The 14,100-nt window shown below is 41.2% G+C and overlaps 1 protein-coding gene across 5 annotated transcripts in view; it reads left to right on the top strand.

Annotated features, from left to right (window-relative positions):
* Window positions 1–14,100, top strand: part of CNOT6 (CCR4-NOT transcription complex subunit 6) — a 56,060-nt gene that overhangs the window by 22,041 nt on the left and 19,919 nt on the right. For 4 of the 5 annotated variants that reach the window (XM_051833810.2, XM_070076500.1, XM_051833809.2 and 1 more), the window contains exons 2-3: window positions 1,702–1,815; window positions 11,600–11,786. In XM_051833810.2, coding sequence (XP_051689770.1) covers window positions 1,704–1,815; window positions 11,600–11,786 — 299 coding nt within the window. In that variant the 5' untranslated portion in view covers window positions 1,702–1,703. Of the gene's footprint in view, window positions 1–1,701; window positions 1,816–9,001; window positions 9,272–11,599; window positions 11,787–14,100 lie in introns of those variants that run through there. The other variant, XM_051833811.2, reaches the window with a different exon arrangement.

Genomic DNA, 14,100 nt, shown 5'->3' with positions numbered 1-14,100 from the left:
AGAGAAAGGTCTTCCTTTGCCGTTGGTTCACCCTCCAATGGCCGCCGCGGCCGGCACGCTGCGGCCGGCGCACCGCGCTGATCCGATGGCAGGAGCCAGGAGCCAGGTGCTTTTCCTGGTCTCCCCATGGGGTGCAGGGCCCAAGCACCTGGGCCATCCTCCACTGCACTCCCTGGCCACAGCAGAGGGCTGGTCTGAAAGAGGAGCAACCGGGACAGAATCCGGCGCCCCGACCGGGACTAGAACCCGGTGTGCCGGCGCCGCTAGGCGGAGGATTAGCCTAGTGAGCCGCGGCGCCGGCCAACAAATGAACTTTTGAAAGACAAACCATAGTATGCGATCTTCAAATTTCTCTGATTCTCAAAAAATGCCATTTTATACTTAATTTGTTCAAATTGGAACCAAACAAGATCTACATGTTACATTTTTTGCTGAGCCTCTTAAATCACTTATTCTGTGTCAGTTTCCTCTTAACGTTTTTTTGTTGAAGAAATTGGGTCTGTTGTCATTCTGAACTTTCCATATTCTGCATCTGATTGTATTTTTGTGATTTAAAAAAAAGATTTATGTATTTGAGAGGCAGGTTAACAGAGGGAGAGAGGAAGGGAGACTGAAGTTCCATCTGCTGGTCTCTCCCCAAATGCCCCAATAGCCTGGTCTGTGCCAGGCTGAAGCCAGGAGCCAGGAACTCCATCTTGGTCTGGGCCATCCTCCACTGCCTTCCCAGGTACATAAGGAGGAAGATGAATCAGAATCACTGCAGCTGGAACTTGATCAGGCTCTCTGCTGCAAACAGCAGCTTAATCTATTTTGCCAAAATGCTGGCTCCGCTTTTTTTTTTTTTAATATAATTTTAACTGTGATGAAACACATAAAATAAAATTTGTCACCATAAGCAGGTATACAGTTCTATAGTATTAACTTTATTCATGTTTTTTAAATTTGTTGGTAAGGGAGAAGGGACGTAAGGAGTGTTGTGTGCTCCCTGTAGTATGTCATCAGGAGGCACATTCAGTACAGTTGCGCTTGTCATGAGATTCATCACTGAGTTTAGGTCTTACAGCATTTTTTTGTTGATTTGTTTTAATAGTTTTATTGTTTTTTTAAGAATTTGTTGATTTATTTGGCAGAGAAAGACTGAGACAGAAAGATCTTCTATCTGTTGGTTCATTTCCTAAATGGCTGCAACAGCCAGAGCTGGACCAGGCTAAAGCCAGGAGCCAGAAACTCCATCCTGATTTTCCATGTGGATGGCAAGGACCCAAGCACTTGGGTCATCCGTCATCTACTGCCTTCCCAGGCACATTAACAGTAAGCTGGTTTGGAATTAGAGTAGCCAGAATTCAAACTGACATTCTGATGTGTGTTGTTAAGTTAAAATTATTATTTCATGTAATTTATAATGATTCAGTTACGATTATTCTTGTGATGTCCGGATTGTCTCACATTTGGCTGGTGGAAGCTTCTTCACATTGGCTCCCATGTCCTGCAAAATGGCACCCCCTTGTTGGTATCCAGGCTTGTTTGTTTCTGCTTGTCCTGGACTTGAAATCACCTGTTTCTCTAAGGAGCCCCCTTGTTCATTTCTAGTGGGAAATGATATTTAAAGGCCATAATATATGTCTACTTTAAAAAAAAGTATTGTTTTTTATTTATTTGATTCTTTAGAATGCTGATTGGTTTCTTTTCTTAATTCAACAGGCATGCCCAAAGAAAAATACGAGCCCCCTGACCCTCGGAGGATGTACACGATTATGTCCTCTGAGGAAGCAGCAAATGGAAAGAAATCACATTGGGCAGAGCTTGAAATAAGTGGTAAGACATGGAAGTGTGAGTTTATGGTATGGAAGTTAAAATATGGTAGGAAATTAAATTTTCTAACGCCAATACACAAGAGAAGCAATGATTGTGTTTTATACATGGTAATTTATTTTAGAAACAGGAGGTTCAGTGAAAAAGAACATGGCTTGAAAATTTAAAACTCATTCATTGCTTATGCTCAGTATCGTTTCCTGTTATAAAATGAAATGAAAACAACACATGTGAAATAACCTAGTGCCCAGAAGTTTGTTCTGATACTTAATTCTCTGATAGTAGAGTTTCAAAGTGGGATTGTTCTTTTACATTATGAAATAATAGATAATCCACTGGGTTGGGAAATGACTGTTGTGTATAGGTTTTGGGATAGGTTCATTTCTCATTTTCTTTATTTGCTTTTTAGTCTGAGTATATAGCCTTACTCAGAAACTCAATCTTTTTTTGTTTATTTTTGTGGATTTTTTTTGTTTGTTTTTAAGATTTGTTAATTTGAAAGGCAGAGTTACAGAGAGGAGACATCTGCTGGTTCATTTCTCAAATGGCTGTAGTGGCTGAAACTCCCATCTGGGTCTCTCATGTGGGCACAGGGGTCTAAGGACTAGGTCATCTTCCACTGCCTTCCTAGGCACATTACCAGGGAAGCAGAGCAGCTGGGACTTGAACCGGTGCCCATATGGGATGCCCGCGTCACAAGCAGAGGCTTTACCCACTGTGCCACAATTCTGGCCCCATGAACCTGTGCTCTTGTGGGATGCTGGCATTGCAGGTAGTGATTTAACCCATTGTGCCACAACACTGGCCCCAGAAACAAAATCTTGAGCTTGAAGCAGATCTTTAAGGTTCTTCCTACCATTCATGTGCTATAGACATATTGAAATAAATATATGAGCCACTAAGGATATCTTTTCAGTATCCTGCCAGTGGGCCTCCAGGCTCTTTTTAAATATTTCAGAAGTAGTGAAGTGGCATGATTTTTTCTTGCAAGCAGTGCTAAATAAGTTTTGTGTTCATGTTGGCCTGATATGCTCCCTTAAACTTCCAGATTGTCCTGAGTTTTGCCTTCTGGGATAGTGTAGAAGAAATTTTCTCTTCTTCTACCTATTGATTTTCTTAAATTTAATGTTGTAAGCACATGCTAATGTGGAAAACATTACCTGGCATTGCCTTAGGCGTACGCAAGATACATAGCGGAAAAAACTATAGCGGCTGGTGCTGTGGCTTAACGGGTAAAGCTGCCGCCTGCATTGCTGGCATCCCACATGGGTGCCAGTTCGAGTCTCGGCTGTTCTACTTCCAATCCAGCTCTCTGTTGCTACACATGGGAAAGCAATAGAAGATGGCCCAAGTCTTTGGGCCCCTGCACCTGATAAAAACCCAGAAGAAGCTCTTGGCTGCTGGCTTTAGATCAGCTCAGCTACGGCCATTTGGGGAGTGAACCAGCAGATGGAAGACCTGTCTCTCTCTCTTTCTGTAACTCTTTCAAATAAATAAAAATCTTAAAAAAAAAAAAGATGGGAGGAAGGGAGTGCAGAAGTGTGAGACAAATTAGAAGCAACATGCCTAGGTAAAAAGAGACTAAACAGGAAACAAAGAGGATGTCATGGTAACAGTATAATTCAGGATTTCTGGTTAAACTGTTGAACATACTTCCGTTTTGTCCTCTGCAGCCATAGTAGAAGTTGGTACCATGTGAATCTCTTCTGTTTTCCCACTTCTGATAACGTCGAGTGCAGGAATTAGTTAAACCAAGTTTAGTTCAGTAAAGTAGATGTAGTAATGGAGAGTTTTCCCCTTTCTGTCTAATTGATCTTTTTGTGTCAGGGGAGCCCAAAAGAGAAACAGTCTTGCATTGAGTAGTTATCTCTCAAAGGAAGGGCAATTACTGTCCCCACTTTTACTTTTTTAATTCATGTGGAATTAGTATATTGTATTTTTTCCTCCATTTTCAGCCTGTACCAGCAGTTGTATTATAAGTCCCTTGTTTGGAGTAGGGGAGACAGCTTTAACATTTTTAACATTTAGTCATGTCTTTATCAACTGTCTTCATGGAGGATAAATTATTGGTTTAAACAGGTTGATAGAAAGTTACTCACTTTATTCTCATAGCCCTAATACCTAAGCTAATATGTGTACAAATTATGTAGGTTGAGTTATTCATGCTAAGATAGTTACTTCATGTGGATAATTTAGCGCTGGTTGCTTTAGATCCTGTGATAAAGTTCTAGGGATCCTGGGTCATTGAATTCAAACCTGTGGTTTGCTCTTGTGCTGTTCTGGTTCCAGGGAGATGGGTATTGACTTCTTTGTGCCACTTGGAGGTAAACAGATAAGCTGGATGACTCACCATTGTTTGCTTTTAAAAGAAAGAGTTTTTAAAGATCATTATTAAAATAAAATGGACAGAAAACCCCCATGTCATTGATGTATTAATTATTAAAATATCAGGAACCACAAAATCACCACCCAGGTTAAGCAATAGAATTTTTCAACTTTTCCATGTGCCACATCCAGTCACAACCATTTAACACCAAATTATGTATACCTAAACCATAGAGGTAGACATACAGGTATATGTAAGAAGTATTCCATTTTTAGTTCTTTGACCCTTCTTAGTGTGTCTTAATTTGTCAGTTCCCTCTCCATCCTTTTTTTTTTTTTGGCCTTGCAGCTTCTCTAATGAAGACCAGGCAGTTTGACCTGTTTTTAATTTGATTTTCAATAAGCTTTTTTAAGTATTAGTCCATTTTCAGTTACTATAATGAAATATATGAGGCTGGTAATTTATAAAGAAAAGAGGTTTATTTTGATTTTTGGCTCTGGCCCAAGGTCAAGCTAGGGCCTGCATCTGGTGATGTTTGCTGACCAGAGTCCAAGAGTGGCACAGAACATCACACAGCAAGGAACAGGAGTTCATGTGTGTCTGTATCCACTTCTCCCTGTCCCCTTTTTTATTTAAAGATTTATTTATTTATTTGAAATGCAGAGTTATGCGGAGAGTGAGAGAGGGTGGGAGATTGAGGATCTGTTCACTGGTTCACTCCCCAGATGGTTGCAATGGCTGGAGCTGGGCCAATCCTAAACCAGGAGCCAGGGGCCTCCTCGAGGTCTCCCACATGGGTGCAGGGGTCCAAGTTCTTGGGCCATCTTTTACTGCTTTCCCAGGCCATTAGCAGGGAGCTAGATTGGAAGTGGAGCAGCCGGGACTTGAATCAGAGCCCATATGGTATGCCAGCACTGCTTACCTTCTGTGCTACACCACAGTACCAGTCCCTCTCCCTCTTCTTCTAAAGCCACCAGTGTTTAATCCTAGGGCGCTACCCTGATGACCTTATTTAACCCTAGTCTCTTCCCAGAGACTTCACTTCTAAACTGCTTAGCTGGATTAAGTTTCCACTTTGTTAATTCCTCAAAATGGGGATTAAATTTCAGCAGGTGAAGCCTAGGGGTAAAATCCAACCACAGCAGGCCATTTCGGGCTTTTTCTTCCTGAGGCACTAAGGTCTGTATGCCTTCCTTTGTCTTGCTGTTCATTGTCATTGTTAATTCTTTGAAATTTCCAAATAGTGATACTCTAGTTTTGTCATTGCTTTTTCATTAGCTAATGTATGTTTATGTTTTGATTTACTTAGCATTTCCAAAGTTCTTCATTGCTATGCGAGTGTAAGTTTCTGTGTTAGCTACTGCCTTTTCCATCGGAATGACTTGAAATGGAGGCATATGTTAACTCTTTTGTTTGTTTCTAAGAAGTCCACTGTCATTCTGGTTAATATATTTGTCCTTTTTCTGTGGCTACCTTTAAATTCTCTATCATTGCTTTTCAGCAGTATGATTTTGATGTGACTTCTAGTTTTGTTTTTTCACTTCTGTTGTGGTCAGGTTTTGTTAAGCTTCTTGGGTCTGTGGGTTTATAGTTAAGGCCTCTTTTTTCAGAGTTTGTTTTTCTTCATCTGGTCCTTTGAAAAGTATAATTACTTGTATTTAAGACTACTTGAAGTTGTCTTGTAGCTTAATGATGCCATGTTTAACTTACTATGGTTTTTTATTTTTTTTTATCATTGTGGACAGGTTTTAATACTGTGTCTTAAAGTTTACTAATACTTTTCTTGCAGTATCTAATGTGTTGTTAATCCCCTCTAGTAGTAATAGTGTGTGTTTTCATCACTGGGAGTTAAATATGGGTATTTTTTTTAAAAAGATTTATTTATTTATTTATTTGAAAGGCTGAGTTAAAGAGGCAGAGAGAGAGAGGCCTTCCATTTGCTGGTTTATTCTCCAGATGGCCTCAATGGCCAGAGCTGAGCTGATCTGAAGCCAAGAGCCTGGACCTTTCCCCAGCTCTCCCACGTGGATGCAGTGACCCAAGCGCTTGGGCCATCTTCTGTTGCTTTCTCAGGCCATAGCACAGAGCTAGACTGGAAGTGGAGCAGCCAGGACTCGAACCAGCGCCCATATGGTATGCTGGCACTACAGGTGGTGATTTTATCCACTGTGCCACAGCACTGGTCCCACATATGGGTACTTTTTAAAAACATTTTCCTTTTTTCTTTGGCATAAATAATATGGCTGTAATTTTAATGTCATTAATTTTGTTATCTTTTTTATTTCTAGATTTGTTTTAATTCATTTCTCTGTGTGGCTGACAATTTCTGATCGGACACAGTACTTTGTGAAACTTAAACCTTTTTGGTTATTTTTTTTTAAAGATGTATTTATTTGAAAGAGTTAAAGAGAAAGAGTGAGATACAGAGAGCTCTTCCACCTATTAGTTCCTTCCCCAGATGGCTGTAATGGCTGGGGCTGGGCCAGGCTGAAGCCAGGAGCTTTTTTCTGTCTTTCATGTGGGTGGCAGGGCCCCAAGCACTTGGTCCATCTTCTACTGCTTTTCTCAGGCCATTAACTGGGAGCTGGATTGGAAATGGAGCAGCCAGGACATGAACCAGCGCCCATATAGGAGGCCAGTATTACAAGTGGCTGTTTACCTGCTGTGTTACAATGACATAAGATACTTTTGTGTTCCTGGTAATTCTAATTACTTGGAAACAGTTTGACTCTCTTGGAGTTTACTTTAAATAGTCCTCCCTGAATCCTACCTGACTTTTGGACACAAACTGTTCCTGACCCTTGTGATCCCCAAAGATTGTTCCCTCTGCTGTTTTTGGTTTGTCTCTACTCCCCTATCCTGGCCTTAAGTTACTCCTCACATGTGTTTGCTAATTGATACTCAGATCACCAGAGCTTTCTACCAGTGTTCTCTCCTGTTAGCACTCTGTGAACTGTGGGCACCTTGGCATCTGTCAGTTTTATCTCAGCTTAGGTCAGCCATCCACCCTGCCTGGGTCCTGTCCATCTGCACTGCCATCAAGAAACTGGCAGGACAGTTCTCACTGTTTATTTCCCATCTGTTACTGTGCTGCCTGGTGTCCAGTGTCCAGTTCATATATTTTGTCTGGATTTTTAGTTGTTTTGGGTGGGAGGGAAAATCTAGTCCCTATTACTATCTCTTGGCTGTGTAAGTCTATCAGTTTTTTTTGGACAAGCAAAGTGGATAGTGAGAGAGAGAGACAGAGAGAAAGGTCTTCCTTTTTGCCGTTGGTTCACCCTCCAATGGCCACCACGGCTGGCACGCTGCAGCCGGCGTACCGTGCTGATCCGAAGGCAGGAGCCAGGTGCTTCTCCTGGTCTCCCATAGGGTGCAGGGCCCAAGGACTTGGGCCATCCTCCACTGTACTCCCGGGCCACAGCAGAGAGCTGGCCTGGAAGAGGGGCAACTGGGAAAGAATCTGGCGCCCCACCAGGACTAGAACCCAGTGTGCTGGCGCTGCAAGGTGGAGGATTAGCCTATTGAGCCGCGGCGCCGGCCTAAGTCTATCGTTTTTTTAAGACTGTATCTGGTGACTCTGGTGACTTCAATAACTATCTCTTGGGGATTTTTTTTTTTTTGAGTCCTTCAATTTGATCATTTATCTTGAATACCTGAAATTATATGTGAAATAATAGAATAATTTGGTGTTCTCTTCTTCAGGGATGAATTTGTGTTTTCCAGGCAGTTGTGGTAGGAGGTAGAGGGTTTTTATCTACTCAGGAATTCAATTTGAATCATTTTATTCAATTCAGAATACTTCCTAATTAAATTACTCTTTTGATTGCTTATGGCAGGTGTTTTATTTAATATCCAATGTTTAGGAATTCTCCTGATATCTTTTTTGATAACTTAATTCCAACATGCAGAAAACATTCTTTTTATTATAGTATCTTTGAATTGATTGAGGCTTTTTTTTACTTATGACCCAGTAATGTCATTTGTCTTGGTAAATATTCCTTATGCCCTTGAAAAGAAAGTGTATTCTGCTATTATTAGGTAGAGTGTTCTGTAACTATTATTTAGGTCAAGCTTGTTGGTGTGTTCAAATCATCTATATCTTCTCTGATTTTTTGTGTTGCTAATTTAGAAAAATGTTCTGAAATCTGTGTATTTGTTTTTTTTTTCCTCAGTTCTATTGTTTTTCCAAGTATTTTGATGCTTTATTAGTTGTATAAACATTTAGGATTGCATATCTTCTTGGTTTCACCTCATTTCTGGGAGTATCTTTGTTCTGAAATCTGTTTTAACATAGCCACTTCAGTTTTGTTTTGGTTGGTATCAGCAAAATTTATTTTTCTTTTAAGTTTATTTGAAAGAGTGACAAAGAGAAATCTTTGATCTACTGGTTCACTCTTCAAATGGCTGCAATGGCAGGGGCTGGGCCAGGCTGAAGTCAGAAGCCTAGAACTTACTTCTTCTGGATCCCTTGTATGAGTGGCAGGGCCCCAAGATGTGGGGCCATTGTCTTACTTTCAGGTTCATTAGCAGGGAGCTGGATTGGAAGCAGAGCAGACAGGACTCGAGTTACCACTTCTATATACGATACCTGCATCAGAGATGACAGTTTAAGCAACTGCAGCACGCTGCTGCCCCAGCCTAATCTATTTTTTTATGTTCTCATTTATTTTTATTTCTCAAATGAAGAACATTTCTTGTAGATAGCATATAGTTGAGTCTTGCTTTTTATTTAATTTTGTGGTGGTTGTTTTTGCTATCAGTGTCACAACTAACAGTTGCCTAATCTTTGAGGCCATGAAGACTTATGCGTATATTTTCTTCCAAGGGTTTTTGAGTTAATTTTTTTTTTTTTTAATTTTACAGGTAGAGTTCTGGACAGTGTGAGAGAGAGACAGAAAGGTCTTCCTTCTGTTGGTGCACTCCCCAAATGGCCGCTACAGCCAGCACTGCGCTGATACGAAGCCAGGAGCCAGATGCTTCTTCCTGGTCTCCCATGTGCAGGAGCCCAAACACTTGGGCCATCCTCCACTGCCCTCCCAGGCCACAGTAGAGAGCTGGACTGGAAGAGGAGCAACCGGGACTAGAACCTGGTGTCCATATGGGATGCTGGCGCACAGGCAGAGAATTAACCAAGTGAGCCACGGCGCCGGCCCCTTGAGTTAATTTTTGTAAATAGTGTGATTATGGCCCCAGCTTCATTCTTTGTATATAAATACTCAGTTGTCTCTTGTTTATCTTTCTGAATATATTTTTTCTGTCCCCTTTCTATCCCTGTTTTAAGAACTCCAAGTACGTACATATAGGCTGTTAAAGTTGTCCCAGACTTTACTGATCTACTTTTCTTTTTTTCAGTGTATTTTCTCTGTTTCATTTTATATAGTTTCTGTTGCTGTCTTCAAATTCACTTATCTTCCACAATGTCTAATCTGCTGTTAATCCCATCCAATCCTGTTTTTTCTTTTAGACACTGAATTCAATTTTAGAATAAAATTTGAGGGACCAGCGCTGTGGCATAGTGGGCTAATAAGTCTCCAGCTGCAGCGCCGGCATCCCATATGGGTACTGGTTCCTGTCCCAGGTGCTCCTCTTCTGATCCAGCTCTCTGCTGTGGCCTGGGAAAGCAGTGGAAGATAGCCCAAGTGTTTGGGCCCCTGCGTCCACATTGGAGACCTAGAAGAAGTTCATGGCCATGGCCCCTGGCTTTGGATTGGCCCAGCTCCAGCTGACAAGGCCACTTGGGGAGTGAACCAAACTTCTAGTTCTGTCTCTCCATCTCTTTCTGAGCTCTGCCTCTCAAATAAATAAATAAATCTTTTTAAAAAAATGAATACATAAATTTTTTTTTTTTTTTTTTTTTTTTTGACAGGCAGAGTGGACAGTGAGAGAGAGACAGAGAGAGAAAGGTCTTCCTTTGCCGTTGGTTCACCCTCCAATGGCCGCCGCTGCAGCCGGCGCACCGCGCTGATCCTGGCAGGAGCCAGGAGCCAGGTGCTTTTCCTGGTCTCCCATGGGGTGCAGGGCCCAAGCACCTGGGCCATCCTCCACTGCACTCCTTGGCCATAGCAGAGAGCTGGCCTGGAAGAGGGGCGACCGGGACAGAATCCGGCGCCCCAACCGGGACTAGAACCCGGTGTGCCGGCGCCGCAAGGTGGAGGATTAGCCTATTGAGCCACGGCGCCGGCTGAATACATAAATTTTTTAAAAGAAGTTGGGTTTGTGGGGCCAGCACCATGGTTCACTTGGTTAACCTTCCACCTGCAGCGCTGGCATGCCATATGGGCACTGGTTCTAGTCCCAGTTGCTCCTCTTCCAGTCCAGTTCTCTGCTGTGGCCTGGGAGGGCAGTGGAGGATGGCCCAGGTCCTTGGACCCCTGCACCCGGATGGGAGACCAGGAAGAAGCATCTGGCTCTTGGCTTCGGATTGGCGCAGCGCCGATATGAACCAGCGCCCATATGGAATGCTGGCACTGGCTGGTCCCTCACATAGTTCTTGATACAGTTATTATTTTGTACTGTGGTCTAAGAGCTCAACTGAGACTATCTTGTTTTCTATTTTTTTTTTTGTAAGGTAAAATTTTTGTTCTTTTTCAAGAACTTTCTTGTTTTAGCCTCTGAGATACTAGAGTTTATGTTTTTGCAAATCAGTTTTATGATGCCTAAATATTTTATCTGTCATCACTATTAAGCATTTATATTTCTGTCATATAACAAGTCATTTTAAAGGATAAAATCTTTCCCATTGTGCAGAATTTCAAAATGCAATTTAAGTATTGCTATTCAAGGATGCTTCAGAAAGTGAAATGAAACATTGTTTATTTGGGTATGAAAAAGTTTTGAGGGGCGGGTGCTGTAGTGTAGGGGATAAAGCCACCACCTGCAGTGCCGGCATTCCCATAAGGGTGCCAGTTTGTGTCCCGGCTGCTTCACTTCTGATCCAGCTCTCTGCTGTGGCCTGGGAAAGCAGTAGAAGATGGCCCAAGTTCTTGGCCCCTGCACCCATGTGGGAGAACAGGAAGAAGCTCCTGGCTCCTGGCTTTGGATTGGTGCAGCTCCAGCCGTTGCGGCCAGCTGGGGAGTGAATCAGTGGATGGAAGATTTCTCTCTCTGCCTTTCCTCCTCTCTCTAACTCTGACTTTCAAGTAAATGAATAAATCTTAAAAAAATTTTTTTTGAAACTCATGCACAGTTTTTCATAATAAATTTTTTCATAATACTTATTTTCCATGAACTTTTTGAAGAGCTGTAATATAACTTCAACATGTTAAAAGGTTTATAACTGAATCATACAGTAAGTTGTTTTAGAATAAATAACATTTCTTGTTAAACCATTCTCAGAGTTTTTAGATGAATTTTATGATTTGAGCTACTCATCAAAAAAACCCTAAATGTTACGTTAATAAACTGATCAGACCGTAGAGAACACTATTAAAATCCTTCCCCTGTTTTTTCCCTCTCTTTCAGGTAAAGTAAGAAGCTTAAGCTCATCATTGTGGACGCTAACTCACTTGACAGCTTTGCATCTGAGTGATAATTCCTTGTCCCGCATTCCTTCAGACATTGCCAAGCTTCACAATCTGGTATATCTGGACCTGTCTTCTAATAAAATCCGTAGTTTACCAGCAGAACTCGGAAACATGGTATCACTCAGGTATGCAGATTCCACTTAGTGCTGCTGTACTGTATACCTAAAACAAGACAGCATTCAGTTGGTTAGGAAGTAGACTATCCATTTAATAACATTGGAAGAAAAGTAAACATTAATATATTCTTTATGAAAAAATTTAAGGCAAATTAAATGTCTACTAGTAAATAATAAATTGAATAGGTCCATTGCTTGAAGCTTGTTTAAATTACTGTGTTTTGTGTCATGTATTTTATTCTTGAACTGAAAGTTTTGATCAGAGTGAGGGTAAACCATTGTAAGGCACTGTGTTATCCCAGAGACTCACCTGTTACAGACATTTGGGGCATCATCCATCCTTAACACAGGGTCCAGGAAACCAATGCCTATTGGTGAAACCATTTTGCCATCTCAGTACTGCTATACATCATAGTTGTAAAGTCTGAACTTGAAGGATCCTAGAATTAGTTCTTAAATTTGGAAGACTTTAATGTGGTATGTAGAATTTGTGGTCATACGGAATTCAGGTTAAAATCCTGACTGCTGTTTACAAGTTTCATGATCTCAAGCAAGCTTCAAAGCCTGACATTAGAGATGTTTTAGATAATGAATAAAAAACTGTTTGTACCCTGCCTGGTACCTATTATTTTTTAACAAATGATAATTGCTTTTTTTAAAATTTGCATCTGTTTTATAAGGTAGAGAAGATCTACCCAAATTAAATATAAAGCCAAATTCCAGCTACTATGTTAACCTTAACGTGATATTACCCTCCCTTGTCTTCGTGGTTTTTCTGTAGTATTCAATCATTAGCCACATAGTGAAAAAAAATAGGATCCCCATAAAAATTGTTTAGTTTCTGTAGCTTCCAGTGTTTTGGCATTTTTCTAGGCTTAACTATTCAGTATATACTATATTTTTAATTTGCTGAGATAGATTTACTTAAAGAACCTCCTTCCTAGGTAACACACTTCAAAGTAAATAGGAAGCAATACTCAGAACTAAATATTCTTTTTTATTTTTTAAAGGTTTATTTTGTTTATTTGAAAGAGTTAGAGAGGTAGAAAGAGAGAGAGGTCTTCCATTTGCTGGTTCACTTCCCAAGTGGCCTCAGTGGCTGGAGCTGAGCTGATCTGGAGCCAGGAGCTTCTTTCAGGTCTCTTATTTGAGTGCAGGGGCCCAAGGACTTGGACCATCCTACATTGCTTTCCCAGATGCATTGGTAGGGAGCAGGATCAGAAGTGGAGTAGCTGGGACTCAAACTGGCACCCATATGGGATGCTGACACTGCAGGCTGGGGCTTTAACCTGCTTTGCCACAGCTCCAGCCCAAAAACTAGATTTTCTTAGTGTGTGGCTCCATAGGTCTGGTCTGCTTAGTAGTAGTCAAAGTTCTTAAGCATTGATTAATAAAACTTAATGTAGGGAATTGCTAGTGTCAGGGCTGGGTTTCTGTTTGTTTGTTTTTTTTTTTGTTTTTTTTTTTTTTGTTTTTTTGTTTTTTTAAACACTGCTACTGAAAATTCCTTTTATATTTTTATTACAGTTATCTATACAAAATAAATAATTAAAATAATCAGAAGTTAAGATAGCTGACTTTTTTTTCTATTTTTTAAAATATTTTTCATTATTTTTAAATTTTTCTATCACAACACATGTTACCTCTGTAATTTAAAAACACTGGTGTCGGGCATTTGGCCCAGCACTTAAGGTGCTGGTTAAGATGGCCATGCTGGGGCTGGCGCTATGGTACAGTGAGCTAAGCCTCCACTTGTGACACTGGCATCCTATATGGGCTCCGGTTCATGTCCCAGCCACTCCTCTTCCAATCCAGTTCTCTGCGTACTGCCTAGGAAAGCAGCAGAAGATGGCCCAAGTCCTTGGGCCCCTGCACCTGCGTGGGGGGTCCAGAAGAAGCTCCTGGCTCCTGGCTCCTGGTTTCGGATCGGCTCAGCTCCGTCTGTTGTGGCCATGTGAGGAGTGAACCAGCAGATGGGAAATCTGCTGGTGAAATCAATATATTGGAGAAATAGTAACCATAGGCTTAATTATGCAGCTATCATAAACTCTTCTGTGTAGTTACAACCTGATGATTTTACTTGTCTTAACTACTCACGTGGTAGACTGTCTTGTCATCTCTGCTTTCCTAATGTGGGTAGTAGACCCCAGGTATACTAGACCAGTACTGTTCAGCAAGGCTTGAGGAATGGTGTAGTCTGTACCACGTGTGTATGCCAATCTGCAGTGAGACATGTGCAGTAACTGAGAGTTGATTTGATATGTCTGTTCACTCTTAATAATTTATGAAAATGGGGGCTTGTATTTTGTCTTTTTTTCCCACC

The sequence above is a fragment of the Oryctolagus cuniculus genome, chromosome 6, assembly GCF_964237555.1.
Source record: "Oryctolagus cuniculus chromosome 6, mOryCun1.1, whole genome shotgun sequence".
Lineage (NCBI taxonomy): Eukaryota > Metazoa > Chordata > Mammalia > Lagomorpha > Leporidae > Oryctolagus > Oryctolagus cuniculus.
The sequence above is the reverse complement of the archived record's forward strand: the minus strand, read 5'-3'. Positions and strand labels throughout refer to the sequence as shown.